The sequence below is a fragment of the Gadus macrocephalus genome, chromosome 10 (assembly GCF_031168955.1).
Source record: "Gadus macrocephalus chromosome 10, ASM3116895v1".
NCBI classification, from domain to species: domain Eukaryota; kingdom Metazoa; phylum Chordata; class Actinopteri; order Gadiformes; family Gadidae; genus Gadus; species Gadus macrocephalus.
In genome coordinates this window covers 5,154,053-5,170,056 of record NC_082391.1, presented here as the reverse complement: position 1 = coordinate 5,170,056, position 16,004 = coordinate 5,154,053, and the positions used below count along the sequence as shown (strand labels likewise).

The following is a 16,004-nucleotide window of genomic DNA, read 5'->3' as shown; positions in this document are numbered from 1 at the left end:
GACAGACAGACAGACAGACAGACAGACAGACAGACAGACAGACAGACAGACAGACAGACAGACAGACAGACAGACAGACAGACAGACAGACAGACAGACAGACAGACAGACAGACAGACAGACAGACAGACAGACAGACAGACAGACAGACAGACAGACAGACAGACAGACAGACAGACAGACAGACAGACAGACAGACAGACAGACAGACAGACAGACAGACAGACAGACAGACAGACAGACAGACAGACAGACAGACAGACAGACAGACAGACAGACAGACAGACAGACAGACAGACAGACAGACAGACAGACAGACAGACAGACAGACAGACAGACAGACAGACAGACAGACAGACAGACAGACAGACAGACAGACAGACAGACAGACAGACAGACAGACAGACAGACAGACAGACAGACAGACAGACAGACAGACAGACAGACAGACAGACAGACAGACAGACAGACAGACAGACAGACAGACAGACAGACAGACAGACAGACAGACAGACAGACAGACAGACAGACAGACAGACAGACAGACAGACAGACAGACAGACAGACAGACAGACAGACAGACAGACAGACAGACAGACAGACAGACAGACAGACAGACAGACAGACAGACAGACAGACAGACAGACAGACAGACAGACAGACAGACAGACAGACAGACAGACAGACAGACAGACAGACAGACAGACAGACAGACAGACAGACAGACAGACAGACAGACAGACAGACAGACAGACAGACAGACAGACAGAGATTGAGAGGGACCGAGCAGGAGATTGGCAGACAGGCTGACACAGAGAGGGAGAGAGACACAGCAGGAGATTGAGAGAGCGAGAGATGGAGAGCCAGAGAGAGAGAGTTATGGGATTGAAGTTGTTTTCTGGGAGGTGGGATCTAATAATATCACCATAGCAATTAGTTTGGGTAGAGCCTTCATATCTTTTATGAGCACACAGGTTTAAAGTATCTCTGGATGCCCTTTACACAGAATGCCTTCAGCACTTAAGATCACTCCCGTTCAATATTGTTGGAGGATTACTTTATTAATCAGTTTCCCAGTAAGAACAACTCTGCTGATTGTTGCTGACAAACAGGGAGTAGCCTCTGTTTAAACTGACCACAGCCCACCCTGTGATGCTGTGGTCAAATCCATCAGTCCTCGGTATTTGATTGAATCAAATGGCGATTGGAGGGCCTATGTGCTGCTGTCCTTACCTGAGGTGGCTTGCTCAGGGACACCGAGCCAGGTGCAGTTGAGGAATGAACCACCTGCTGTTTCTCCAGGTAATTTAAGATTTCCACAAAATTGCCTTTAACCCTAATGGCTGTGTGAGAGTGCATACGTTTTTGTGTGTGTGTGTTAGTATGTGTGTGTGTGTGTGTGTGTGTGTGTGTGTGTGTGTGTGTGTGTGTGTGTGTGTGTGTGTGTGTGTGTGTGTGTACGTGTACGTGTACGTGTGTGTGTGTGTGTGTACGTGTGCGTGTCCATGTGTCCCTGTGTGACTAAAGGCAGGCAGAAGTGGGTTGAACAGCAGCTGGAGTGCTGCAAGAGTGTGTGTCTGTGTGTGCGTGTCTGTGTGCGTGCGCACACAGTTCACCCCTTATGAACTCAGCGCAAACCCTGGCAACCCCTGAGCCAGTCCTAGTGCCCCGTTGGGTCGCGTCTCTTTAGTGCGGCGCAGAGCTCTGTAGCGGATCAAGGAGCCGTTGACATCTATCACAGATCAATCCCCGGGAGAGCGTGTCATCTCCCCGGGTGTGGCGGGGCGGTTCCACCAGGTGAACACGCCCCTCAGAGCGCTGTGTCGGGGGCCCCACGGCGGCCCTGGGGGGGACACACACACACACACACACACCGCCCCTCTCTTGTCTAATGATGCCGTTCAGCGCCGGCTTTGTAGTGCCTTCCTGTTTGTTTTGTTTTGAAGACGCGCCGGAGGTCCCGTCACCTATCAGAGATTATTTATTATTCAGACGGCGGGAGATGAGAGATGGAGGCACCGCGGTGAAGGCAAAGCACCGGTAAAGTGTGCCATTTGCTGGGCTGAGTCTGTGGTGTGTGTGTGTGTGTAGGTCTGACTGAATCTGAGTGGGAGTGTGTGTGTGTCTGAATGAGTGTGCGTGTGTGTCTGAATGAGTGTGTGTGTGTGTGTGTCTGAATGTGTGTGTGTGTGTGTGTGTCTGAGTGTGTGTGTGTGTGTGTGTGTGTGTGTGTGTGTGTGTGTGTGTGTGTGTGTGTGTGTGTGTGTGTGTGTGTGTGTGTGTGTGTGAGAGAGAGTCTGAATGCGAGTGTGTCTGAATGTGAGTGTGTGCACGTGTGTGCACGTGTGTATGCGCTCGTCCGTGTGTACGATTGTGTTGTGTGTGTTCCCGTCTGGGCTTTATAGCCTGGGCTGCTGTTGGTTCGGGAGGAGAGGCTTGTCGAGAGTGATTAAGTACATTGGAATTTCTGGGAACACCGAAAGGCTCTTCAGAAGTCTGAGAGCGCGGAGGGGCTGTTGCGCAATTAGAGAGTCAATCCCGTTTCTATGAGAACAGAGACCAGCAGAAATGTTCCACGTTCCATCGCTAGGGAGAACACAGCGACGGGAGACCAATACAACTGTCTAATGTTCTTGCAGTTGTTCTGCAGAAAGTAATCATCTGCAGAGCTCTCTCAGGGCGAAATACCTGTGCCTCACAATGTCCGAGGTAATATCGTCTATTTCAACGCTTTTACAAGTTGCAGTGAATAGCCATCTGAAGAAACACTTTGAACACTGACGCATACCGACGCAGGTCAACAACTGTGACGTTAATCCATTGAAAATATTCTTCCTCCCTTTCTAAGAGTGCTGAGAGCGGCCCCGTGTTTGAAGGGGGGCTGTATAAACAAACCTATTAGCTCAGGAGGAGGTGAAAGTAACAGCTCTTCGCTGTTTCGGCACGGCAGTGGTGGAACGACGTCAGGGCCGCAGAGTCGCTCACCAGCTTCAACAAAGGACTCAAGACTCACCTGTTCAGAGTTCACCTGGACTCTGAACAGCCTCCCACCTTACCCTGCCAGACTCCTCTCACGCACTTAGTGTACGTTGTACGTCCTGGTGCTTAAAAGTAGTGCTTGGCATCGTGTAGCGTCTTATCCTTGCCATCTCTGTTGTATACGGGGAATAGTTTAACGTAGCGATTGTTAGTGCTTGGCACTTGTTTCTATGCACATCCTAACTGTACAAAGCGATGTATTGTTGTTTTCTCGTTCTTCTCACAAATGTACTTATTGTAAGTCGCTTTGGATAGAAGCATCTGCTAAACGCCCTGAATGTCACCGAAATGCGACCACCTCACCTGGGGGGGAAGAAGGCCTGTCCGAAACCAGCAGTGCATGACGGTGGTCTGACCCTCACCTGGAAGTAGAAGAAGGCCTGTCCGAACCAGCAGTGCATGACGGTGGTCTGACCCTCACCTGGAAGTAGAAGAAGGCCTGTCCGAACCAGTAGCGCATGACGGTGGTCTGACCCTCACCTGGAAGTAGAAGAAGGCCTGTCCGAACCAGTAGTGCATGATGGTGGTCTGCGCGGCGTCGTAGTGCAGCTTCCTCCAGATGAAGCGCGCCATGAGGCTCTGCACCAGCAGGCAGCAGCACAGCACTGGCAGGTTGTGGGCCCGGAACAGTAGCGCCACCAGCAGCACCAGCCCGCTGTAGATCTCCCACAAGCCCCGGCGCTTCAGCGGGGCGGCGGCGGCGGCGGCGGCGATCTGGGAGCGCAGGAGGTCCTTGCTGCCCGAGAACAGGATGCCCAGCACGAAGACGTATACGAAGCGCGCCTCCACTGTGCCCCTGCCGGAGGAAAGGCAGTGAAGAGAGCGCGTTAGAAAGTCACACACACACACACACACACACACACACACACACACACACACACACACACACACACACACACACACACACACACACACACACACACAGGTCGCGCGGTTCAGAGGCCGCGGTCGAATCACAGAAACGATGCATAATACAGTAAGCAAGCAAAAGTACCTCAAATACCCTTTAAGGCCTGCGCGGTTTAAGGGGTTTCGATTTACATTTTTAAGGGATTTTGCTGACGATTTTATCCAAAGCGACTTACAACCATTCATGCACAGATTCACACACCGACGGCGGAGTCAACCACGCAGGGCGACAGCCAGCTCGTCAGGGTGAGGCGCCATGCTCAGGGACACCTCCACACTGGGGACCAAACTAGCAACCTTTCAGTTACCAGTCAACCCCGCTCTACCTCCTGAACTGCTGTCTCCCCCCGACAGCAGAATCTCAGTTCAGGGCAGTGGTCCCGTGAAGCCCCTTCTGTGAATGTAATTGTGACAAAGGGCGATGCAAATCAAACTGTGTGGACGTGAATCATCCAACGACATTGGAGCGCGTTCTAAGCCAAAACTCACACGGTTGAGATAAGGATCCAGATCACAGCCTCAATGGACAGTGATAGCCATCTGCGCTGGTGTTTTTGTAAATGTTTTTAATTAACGAGAATACAATAGTAGTACCTGATTAAACATTTAAAGAAATGGTCCAGTGGATTCGGAAAATGATTAAACCCCTACAGTTATGTACGTCACATTCTGATAACGAGATCAACCACGTTTCTGCATAATATCAAGTTATGTAATCTCTAGTCGTATTAATTATAGCCTTCTCCCCTTAGAGGCAGAACATTTTGCCAGTCTACAATAAATTAAATTAAATAAGACGCCAATCACGGACACAATATCTTTGATTGACAACCTCTCCTCCAATCAGGAACGGGTCTAGAACCATCAACGGAATGTAGACGACGTCTTTGCGCCAAACATCGCTTTAATCCCCAATGGCCGTTCCCCCCACCCCTGCCCGAGCCCCTGGCGTCTTCAATCATACTGAAAGCCAACTTTAAAGCGGTTAGCCACATCACAGCGGCCCGCTAAGATCCTTTACTGGGGTAAAAAAAAAGGCCTAAAGTACTCTCTTGACCAAAAGAAATGGATCCTCATTCAGACAGCCCGGGGCCGGGCAAGGCTCCAAAAGAAGTATTTGCATTTCTAAGGCTTATGCCTCCAGAATCCATTTCAAAAGCCATCAATAATTAATAGGTAACAAAAGTCTCAAATTAAACCTTTAAAAGAAAAACTGCAGGCAATTACAAAGGCAATTAAATCCACCCGTAACAGACGCAGCGAGCGTCCTGTTCCAGGGCGGGCCGGCGCTGAACAGAACGCCGCGGCCCGCGGCCGGCGTCGCCGCGCCCGCCGACCGACCGAGGGGTTCAAACGCTCGCCGCCTGGGAACTTGATCCGCAGTCAATATATCCAGACACACAAAGTGAAGCAGATGGCGCTGAGTGCGGCGCCAGAGATGAAGGCCCCTTTTTGTTTTCGCGGCGCTCCGGTACAGGTACAAAAACAAACAACACAACAAAAGCCCGGCCACGGGAGAGTGGCGGAGATTACTGAGGAAGCTGCTGCCGGAGGAGATAAACCATCCCTCTATTATGGAGCGCCCGCGGAGCAACGCGCTAATAAGCATAATGTCGGCGCGGTCCTCGGCGTCTTCCATATTAAACATGCCCTCACCACCGCCGCCATCATCATGTTTTATTCCTCGACCCCAGCGCTTTCCCGGTGCTAAGCTCACAGTTTAGTGACGATCGTTGTGTCGGTTTTGTAGTCTGGGCTGGCTGCACGGCGGACGAGATGTGATATTGCGAAAATTGGATTTACATTCAGGAGCGGATAAGCTCAGGGTGGCAGCCGTCACCTCCGACGTCTGGAAGGACGGCCGCAAAGTATTACACCGATCAAAAATAACTCCCATCAACCACCGACGAATGGAAACAATAGATCAATGATAAATGGGCGACATATCTAGAGCGCTTTTCTAACTGGCGGCCACTCAAAGTGCTTTACAATGTTGCCCAACATTCACACATTCACACGCCGACGGCCGTGTCAACCACGCAGGACGACAGCCAGCTCGTCAGGAGCAGTCGGGGTGAGGCGTTGCTCAGGGACACCTCGACATTCGTTCCCCGGCTAGGAGGAGCCGGGGATCGAACCCCCAACCTTCTGGTTAGCAGCCAACCTGCTCTACCTCCCTCAGCCACATGCCGGCCCGGATGATGACGACGACCACAATGTGAAGGCGGGCTGTGTCTTGGCCTGGTGGATCGTGCGTGAGGACCACGTTCCCTGTGCTCGAAAGCCTGAGGCTGAATTAATCAGCGTCTATACGTGCCCCGTGTTCGCAGTTCTATCGGCGGCGGCAGAAAATGATAGCCTGTCAAAACCAGTGGAACCGATTGCTGGATTCCACCAACAGGTTACCTTGGAAACAGGCATCTGCTACTCTACCCTGAATGACTAAGTGAAAGCAGGTAAAGATCGCACATCTCTCCCCGTCAAACGACGAGGTGGGGAGACGTTATCGATGGGGGGGTGGGGGTGTAGATGGGTGGTTGGGGGGAGGGGTTTAGGGTGGGTGCTCGGATGAAGAACCGACTGAAGGAGAGGCCGACAGCCGAGCCTACAGTCACCGGCTCTCTGCAAACCCACCGGCCCGCCCGTTACCGTGGAAATGTCTCCACCGACGAAATGCCACTGGTGGTCTCTGGAGACCCCCATCACAATGGAGCCCAGACAAAAGGCGTCTGTCTAATTATGTAACGAGCTGAGCCCCCCCACCGCCCCGCCCCCCCCCCCCCCTCCACCGCTGCTGGAGCCGGGCTGCGTCTTCTTGGCACGATCGTCGTCTCTGGGAGCTCAGCTGTGCTGAGCCTCCCCGTCCTCCCCCTTACCCACTCCCTCCCTCCTCCTCCCCTCCTCCCCCTCACTCCCTCCCTCCCTCCCTCCCTCCTCCTCCCCTCCTTCCCCTCACTCACTCCCTCCCTCCCTCCCTCCCTCCTTCTCCTCCCACCCTCCCTCCCTCCCTCCTCCTCCTCCTCCTCACCCCTCAGTCCCTCCCCCCCTCCTGTTCCCTCCCTCCCTCCTCCTCCTCCTCACCCCTCCCCCCCTCCTGTTCCCTCCCTCCCTCCCTCCCTCCTCCTCCTCCTCCTCCTCCCCCCCTCCCTCACTCCCTCCCTCCCATCCCGTCCACTCCCTCCTCGTCCTCCCCCCCCCCCCCCTCCTCCTCCCCCTCCCTCCTCCTCCTGACTAAACGAGAGTATCATCTCAGATAGCTGCTGCGTGATTACGGGGGCACGGATAATAATAAAAAAATACAAATAATTAAAAAACAAGGGCCTCGTGTGAACGAGGCTCATTACAGCCGCTGCACAACAATGCCACGCTGTAGTCTCCCTGTTAACACACAGCGTGTCACAGGGTGCCGGGTTTATTTAATTAACAAAGCTCATGATAGGCTGGACCTGGGAGGAGGGCCCTAGGCCTAGAATAAACTATGGATAACACATGTGGTTGGCTCATGGTTAAGCAAAACGTATGTGTGTGGGATTGCATGTGTGTGTGTGTGTGTGTGTGTGTGTGTGTGTGTGTGTGTGTGTGTGTGTGTGTGTGTGTGTGTGTGTGTGTGTGTGTGTGTGTGTGTGTGAGAAAATGGTAAATAGTTCCTGGACTGCATTTATACTGCGCTTTTCAAACCAGTGGCCACTCAAAGCGCTTTACAATATTGCCCAACATTCACTCATACACAGACGTGCCGAGGGGAGAGTCTGCCACGCAGGGCGACAGCCAGCTCCTCGGGAGCAGTTAGGGTGAGGCGTCTTGCTCAGGGACACCTCGACACTACCTCCTGAGCCCCCTGTGCGTGTGTGTGTGTGTGCGCGCGCGCGCGTGTGTGTGTGTGTGTGTGGAGGTTTAGGAGAGGGTTCAGTAGGTACTTTGAAGGTAGTTGCCTTCCTTTCCATTTCCCCTTTATGAAGAGGGTTTGTGAGCACAGACATCTCTAAACGAGGTGGCAGTCCCACAAACCGCCTCCCTCTGTGTGGAGATACAAGGAGAAAGCGGTCATGTTTGATGTGAGCGGGAGGCGGGTTCTCAGGAAACCTGTCAGTCAGGGGGATGAGAATGCCACCAGTTTGAAAACCTGCTGGTGATATTCAGGGAAAAAATGTGCCGGCACAAAAACAGAAAACCGAGGCCACGCAAAATGTGTTGAGTGACTAATCTGATTGTGTAGCAAGTGGTACATCCAAAGCTTTGTTTCAGACGGAGAAGGGGAGACGGGGAGAGAGCGATGGAGACAACAGTCACAGATATCGCCAGGATTTCGTGTGTCCTCTGGGTACACCGTTCCACGTCGTGTCGAGCTGATCTCGCAGAGTGATGCAGGACAAATGCTTCATAATGCCCCCAATCTTCGTCACAACCACCGAAGGTGAAAGCGTTGACACGTGTTCCCGCCAACATCAGACAGATCTCACCCTTTCTCGTGGCAGTAGTCCCTGTAACACCTGTGTTACGCAACACATGCCAACCATGATCATCGATTAATTAATCCTGAGGACTGATAATGAGCATCAGTGCCACCAGGGCTTGTTTTAACTGATGTAAATCCACCAGACCAAAGGTACAAGTTCAGCTCTGTCTTCTCTCGTTTTAGGGGACCTTGTTAATTTAACTGAGAGCATCGTTCCGCTGTACATTCGGGAGTTATGTTCCCAAGACTACCACAGTCTGGCAGCGGGCTTTAAACAGAGAAAACCAGAGAGAACCAGACAGGACCAGAGAGGACCAGAGAGGACTAGAGACCTCAGAGAACCAGACAGGACCAGAGAGGACTAGAGACCTCAGAGAACCAGACAGGACCAGAGAGGACCAGAGAGGACCAGAGAGGACCAGAGAGACCTCAGAGAACCGGAACACCGGAGAGAACCATAGAGAACCAGAGAGAACCATAGAGAACCATAGAGAACCAGAAAGGACCAGAGAGAAACAGAGAGAACCAGAGAGACCAGAGAGAAACAGACAGGACCAGACAGGACCAGAGAGAACTAGAGAGACCTGAGAGAACCAGAGAGAACCAGAGAGGAACAGAGAGAACCAGAGAGGACCTGAGAGAACCAAAGACAACCAGAGAGAACCAGAGAGACCTCAGAGAGACCTCAGAGAACCAGACAGGACCGAAGGGACCAGAGAGAACCAGACATGTCCGTAGACCACCAGTACGGGCTGCCCTCACCACAGCCAGCAGGCGTTGCCTGCAGACCTCAGAACACACCCTCTGGCTGTGTTCACACAACCCTTCACTGAGGACGACCTCGGCTTTGGTTACCATTCCCTGTGGCACCAGAGACTGAGGATAAACAAGTTCAACACCTCGGCACAACGCCTTGCACACGCCTCACACACATGCATACACATGTGTTCACACAGAGACCAACATCATCCCAAAGGAACGCCGGATTATTCCACCATCCAGCTCACTGAGGTCCATAAAATGCTGTGCTATGGGTACATGAGGATGAATGGATTAATGTCCGAATGGATAATTCATGTAGTGGACAGAAGGTCACGCGAACAAGCGATCAGGGTCATCCCCCCAAACACCCCCCCCCCCCCCCCCCTTCTTATTATACACCCATGGTAAAGACTGTCAATCACTCCCTTGAAGAGAAAACAGACATTGACATGCTCTCTCTGTGGCTCCTGAGGTAGGGGTGTGTGTGTGTGAGTGTGTAAGTGTGTAAGTGTGTAAGTGTGTGTGTGTGTGTGTGTGTGTGTGTGAGAGATTGTGTGTGTGTGTGTGTGTGTGTGTGAGAGAATGTCTGTGTGTGTGTGTTTGAGATTGTGACTATGCGCGGGTGCGTATTGCGTCTGACGGGTTGATAGTTGATAGGTGGTGTGTTTTAATGAGGGCGGGGGGGCAGAGGGGGTCAGGACAGGACAAGCCCGCTGCCGGATGATGAGGAGGCGAGGGGTCACCAGGAAAAAAAGGAAAAGCAACACAAAGAGAAGCTCACCAGGAGCACGCCGCGCGGCAAACTCATTATTTCTGGACAGCGGTCGGAGCCAGCTGCAGTACCTCTCCACCGGCCCCGTCCACGGGCTGCGGCGGGGGGAATATAATAACACCTGATTGCAAAACGCAGCACGCAGTGAAGTGATCGCATGGGGACTGGAGCCACTTCAGGCCCAAACGCAGGGAGCGTTGCGCGGGCCGGGCTTTGTCGATGATGTGCACATCCCTCCAGACTCCGGGGCCCTCTTAATGCCCGCCATATGGCCGACTACCAAAGGGCCCCCGCGTCTCGTTAACTTTCATCGCACACACATCCCCATAAAACAATGCTTTGTCTCGCACTGTTTGTGAATCCAACTTTCCGAGCGCAGATTGCTACACCGTTATACTGAATAGTACACTCAAAACCATGTACTGGGGGAGTGTTATTGAGGGCTATATACTAGGGGTGTGCATTGGCACTGCCCTCATGATTTGATTACAATTCACCAGGTAACGATTCGATTCGATTCTACGATGCATTGCGATGCATCAAAATTCTACTGCACACAATAAGCCAAATTTTTTCACCATTCACTCCCAAACCTACTGCAATTAAATGCCAGGCTTTGTCCTTTCTGACATTGTCCTTATAAAAAGGATGATATATTTCATAAATTATTTTATGTTGCTCCACTTCGACAATCGGTCTCTCGTCGTCCATGTTGCCGACCCTCTTAGACCCTTTGATTGATTGACTGCTGACCTGGTGCCACCGGTCATAACGTTATGTTGATGTGAAGTTCTGAAAGGCTACATGAGCTGAGTACTGTGTTTTATTTAGAAAATTGACCGGATGCTCTATGAATTTTACTTTTTCACTTCCTGCCCGGCTCGATCTGCTCTGTTGAAATTGACGCGGTGCAGCAACGGCTCGCGTCAAAAATAGAAGTGCTACGGAATGGTAGCGCCGCGGCGCAGCCGTTCCGCGGCGCTTACGTCCCCGGTGGAAATCAGGCTAGTGTTGTTGTTGTTAGCTAGCTAGCGCCGCCGCTTAGCATGTACTTCACAACTCTATTGTCCACTCGAGGCCCGGAAATAAACAGCGACATAATCGATTATGGCACGTTGCCGCATCGATGCTGAATCGTGCATGCCCCGCATTGCGATGCATCTCCGAATCGATGATTGCTGACACCCCTACTATATATAGGCGTGTGAAAAACAGAGCAGCAGGTTAAGAGGTGCAGAGTTATAGAGGTGTAGGGGTGGAGGTGTAGAGGTGTAGGGGTGTAGACTAAGGTATAGAGGTGTAGAGGTGTCTCGCGCCACGGTGGACGTGCCCCCCAACTTACTTGGAAACACTTTGGCTGCCGTGTTGCCAGGGGAACCAGACGTTGCCAACCGCGGCCCGGTAGCTGTACACCCCCACCAGGCCGAGGGCCAGGGCTATCCTGGAGACCCAGGAGCAGCGGCGCTGAATCAGGAGGTAGACGAGGACCAGGGAGAGGGCGGCCAGCAGAGACAGCACCGCCCGGTGCTCCGAGCTGCAAACAAAGCATCAATATTACAGGGTGAAGCGCTGGGCACAGCAATGTCTTACATGTTGTTGCGTGTGTGTGTGTGACTGGGTGTGTGGGTTTTTTTTTGTGTGTGTGTGTGTGTTTGTGTTTTTGTGTTTGTTTTTGTGTGTGTGTGTTTTTGTGCGTGTTTTTGTGTGTGTGTTTGTAGGTGAGTGTAGGAATGTGTCCGAGTGTGGGATGGTCTTTGTTGTAGTGGATAACGTTGAATTATTTAAGGTGTTATGAATGACATAACAATCACATTAAATGAAGGAGGGCCAGAAACACCTTCGAACAAACTGCACAAATCAAATCTGTGTCAAGTGTGTGTTTTAGGGCAGAGTGAAAGTAAACTCTTTATTGGTGCCCAAATGAAAGGGGGAAAAGTTAGCCAAGGTCAAACAATGTCAGCCATATCCTGCAGCAAAAGTACAACAAACCCCCCACAGAGACGAAGAACTTAAAGAGACGCGAGTTAAATCCTTAACTGAGTCGGCGTGTAAATGGTTTGAAATTACACCGCGTTGAAGTCAGAAAGAGAAGCTGCTATCAGACAGGCAGGTGTCTCTGTGTTTGGAGTGTTTGCTCGAACCCGCACGCTCTGGTTCTGCATGGAGCACTGATAGCTGGAAGCGAGGGATGATACTTCGACCCTGTGAGGTGAGCGATGGGCAGGAAGCTGTGAAGTGCTAAGGGGCGGTGCGGTCGAGGTGGGTTGTCTACATTTTATCCCCCCATGACACACATGTTAAAGAATATACAATTTCTCAACATGCTGACAGAATACTAACAGGGTTGAAGCACTCTCTGCCTTGCCGGTGCCACGGGGTGGTCGGAGGGGTAATAACTACTAATAACTTAGTAGTTAACTAGTAATAGGGGCTAAAGATGGTTTGTAGGGTATGTTGGTTGATCACTGATCATCTCAGGGATTCTCCTTTACAAATGAAGGCAGCGCCCTGGTTTCATTCTCTGGTGAAGAAACGGCAGAGATGACTCCATGATTCACTGACGAAGGCTTCAGCAGACTCTAAAGCATCCATCTGTGAGGCTAGGCCAACACAAAAGGACACAAGCTGTTATTGTAAAAACAAAAGGATGACAATCATCAGAAATGTGTCGAATAAAAAGAATATTTAAAAAATATTGCAAATTAAACGCAGAGGAAAGATCTACGATAAGAGCTGCGGCGAAAACACTCTCTATGACGGAGCAGAAGGTTCTAGGGGGTTGCCCTGGGTTCTACTGCGATGCGTCGTGCGACACAGTGCCCTCGGGCCGCAAACGCCGCGCGGAGTACGCACCTGTTAAGCCAGTGGCCCATGTCGGGGAGGTGGGCCCACTGCACCCCCGTCTGGTTCAGGGTGCGCAGCAGCCGGCAGCAGGCCAGGGTGAGCGGGGGGGTGGCCAGGGCCAGCCATTTCTCCCGGGACCGGGGGTCCCCGCCCGGCTGAGAGGGATCGGACGGGCGCCGGCCCTTCGGCGACAGAAAGAAGCGCTCCTCCTCCTCCTCCTCCTCCTCCTCCTCGACCTCCTGGTGATCCCGGTTCTCCCCGATGCCGCCGGGCCGCCGCTGCTCCCTGAAGTACTTGCGGCAGACGTCTTGGAACACGGCGAGGCAGAGCGTGTTGAGCAGGAAGTACCAGGTCTGGTGCTCCTCCTCCACGAAGCTGCTGGCCGCCAGGCTCAGGGTGTGGCCCACCGTGCCCGCCAGCAGCAGGATGTCCAGCTCCGAGAGGGACCACCCACTGCCGCCGCCGCCGCCACTGCCGCCGCCGCTCTGGGAGGAAGGGGAGCCAAGGGTCATCTCAATTAGGGTCCGAGCCTCCTCCGGACACACAGCAAATTATGCCATCGCCTGCGTTGTTGTCTTCTTAAAGGGTAACTACACAATGCACTTCATTTATAAGTCTGCTGCCATCCAAAGGTTTCAAAAGGCCTTGCTTGTGTGTTTTGTACATGGCCCAAATTAAGCCCTTTCTGCTTTGTTGTAGTTTTAAAGGGTAACTATACTGGACACATAATTTGTGAGTTTGCTGCCATCTAAAGGTTAAAGCGCATCTAAGTGTTAAAAGAAAGACAAGGCTGACCTTCATATCCATATCCATAAGTATGAAAAAAGAGAATGTGGAGTAGCAAGACCATAAAAGTTATGTCTCAACTTGTCGCACTCGTAGAGTCCCTTCAAATGAAATATTAAAGTGGTGTGGTGACAACTAATGCCCCAGCAGTGACACAATGCGGGATTCAACCCCATCCAGTGGGGTCCTAAAGCCTGGTGACCAGTGTGCTACTGGGCCTGTTTTGACTCCTCCACAATCTAGAGGTAGGTTATGTAATAAAGTGGGTAATGATGGTTTATGGTGATGAAATCCTATACAAGTGATCAAATCCCTCAGGTGAGACTTTTCTGAGGAAAGCAGTAAGAATGGTGGTCATGACATGTGATCATGACATGTGATGTATTTCAAAGTGTAGGTTGGCCAATCATGGAGGAACATGAGGGGGAGGAGCTTATTATTTGAGGTGTTGTCGTCATGGGTTGTAATAATCTTGATGATTGGATATCATTTCTCAATATCAGGGACATACAAGAGTAGTAACTGCTCACGCAGGGACGAAATATTACATTTATTAGAATGGGAATTTATATTAATTAACGAGGAACAAATCAAGGATTTTTTGCAATCAAGGAGTCTTGCAAAATCAGCTTCTGGTGATTACTTGAAAAAATAGATCTGAGTAAAGGTGTCATTTTGGAACCAGAGATGAAATAAGCGGTGAGATAAAAATATCAGAGTTTAGCACAACTCCAATCCATCTCCACACGGTGCGAACAGGAGACTTCATTGCATTTCACTTAGACCTCAATTAGAGTTGACCTTTAAAGATGAACTGAACTGAAATTTGAAGTTTAGTTGATATAACAGATGTATCTGCCTTCTCATTGGTACAGTAACTAAAAATGGCTGAACTTGCTAAAAGGGAATTGTACGGTGAAAATATTACAGGGCGCCGCCATGTTGGATTTCAACAATCCCCTACGTCACTGGCATGGTAACCTACTCCTACTCTGTGGCTCTAGCAGCCATAACAGGTAATGAGTCAGGCTCTGAGGCTCGCTGAAATGGCTACGGAAAAGCAAACAACCACAACAACAACCTGGCAGCAGTAATGAATTATATAGGGCCAAGGCAGCTGGGGTAATTATACATTTCCACAGGTTACCTTTGAATAGGAAACCAGCCCTTAATACATGGCTGGCAGCCTTAAAACTGACTCACCCTCCGATACCCCCTGTCATGACAATCTCCGCAAGCGAGCACTCCGACCATAAAGTGTATATACTATTACTCTGACGATAGCACAGATCTATGTTTCCAAGCTGCTAATTAAACCACGGCGGGTCTGTAAACAGAAGTTCCACAAATGTCCCTTTCTACTCAGCCTGATGTACGCCGACTAGCCGATTGCTGTTGCAGAGGGCGTTAAACTCGAAGAAGTAGTTTCATAGTAAGATGTATCTGTGCAATATCCATCTGTGCAATATCCATCAACATCCAACAGAAAGTAAACCTCCAACATCCACCTAAAGTAAATATGACACTTGTGAATCCGCCTCGCATCTATGCTCATCCGCGGGTGTATCTCCCGAAGTGCATCTAACATGCCTTTCAGGTCCTTTCATAAGGCCTAAAAAAAAAAAAAGTTTGGTTCCTGTTGGTTGTCAGTTGAGGTCATGGGTAGGTAGGGAATTTATTTTATTTTTTCCAGCGGCAGCGAATGATAGGTAGGTTGTTTTCATTTAAAAACGAGAAAATGCGCTCATCCTTGCATAGAATGAAGAGGAGCTGTACAAAAACGTAATTATAGTTTGCATCAAAAAAAATAAATAATAATAATTCGGAAACCGGAACCAAACAATTTTTTTTTTTAGGCCTCACCATGTTATTAGGCAGATAATAAACCATGTTCTTTAATAGGTCCACAGTCCATGGACCATGCCAGTGACTTCATCGGCGCTCTAATACTAACAGACGCTTTTTCTTTTGTTGCTAAAAAAACGCTATATTGATTTTTATTTATTTATTTTAGTGTCATTTTCTTTATAATGGTCATAACTAACACGTTATCGATGTTGATTATTTCAGTTCAGTTCATCTTTAAAACCTGCCACTGCCGTGGGCTGGATTCTGGGTTACAATTGCACTCCGGAAAAATTAAGCTAAACTTAAAACTGCTTGGTTGACTCATACTTACACCATCACAGATAACGGCAGCTCATTTTGTTCATTATAACCGATTCCTTTCTGTTCAGTTAATGTGTTTCATATAGTATTCAATAAAATTCAGAGGTAGAGTAAGTAATAATGTAAGCACTTTAGGGAAGGGTACAAAATTAAAAATTACATTTGGACACTGTGTTCAAAGGCATTCCCCGTCAGCTTTCTAATTTACCTTCGCGGTGCAACATTGTAGAAGTTAAACCAACCCATGGTAAACTATTCTATATTCAA

The 16,004-nt window shown here is 50.3% G+C and overlaps 1 protein-coding gene across 1 annotated transcript in view; it reads right to left on the bottom strand.

The window, feature by feature from the left end:
• Positions 1-16,004, bottom strand: part of pigg (phosphatidylinositol glycan anchor biosynthesis class G) — a 56,020-nt gene that overhangs the window by 10,944 nt on the left and 29,072 nt on the right. Inside the window, exons 9-11 of the mRNA XM_060062199.1 lie at positions 12,792-13,267; positions 11,281-11,472; positions 3,520-3,835 (exon numbers count right to left, since the gene is read on the bottom strand). Coding sequence (XP_059918182.1) covers positions 3,520-3,835; positions 11,281-11,472; positions 12,792-13,267 — 984 coding nt within the window. The remainder of the gene's footprint in view (positions 1-3,519; positions 3,836-11,280; positions 11,473-12,791; positions 13,268-16,004) is intronic.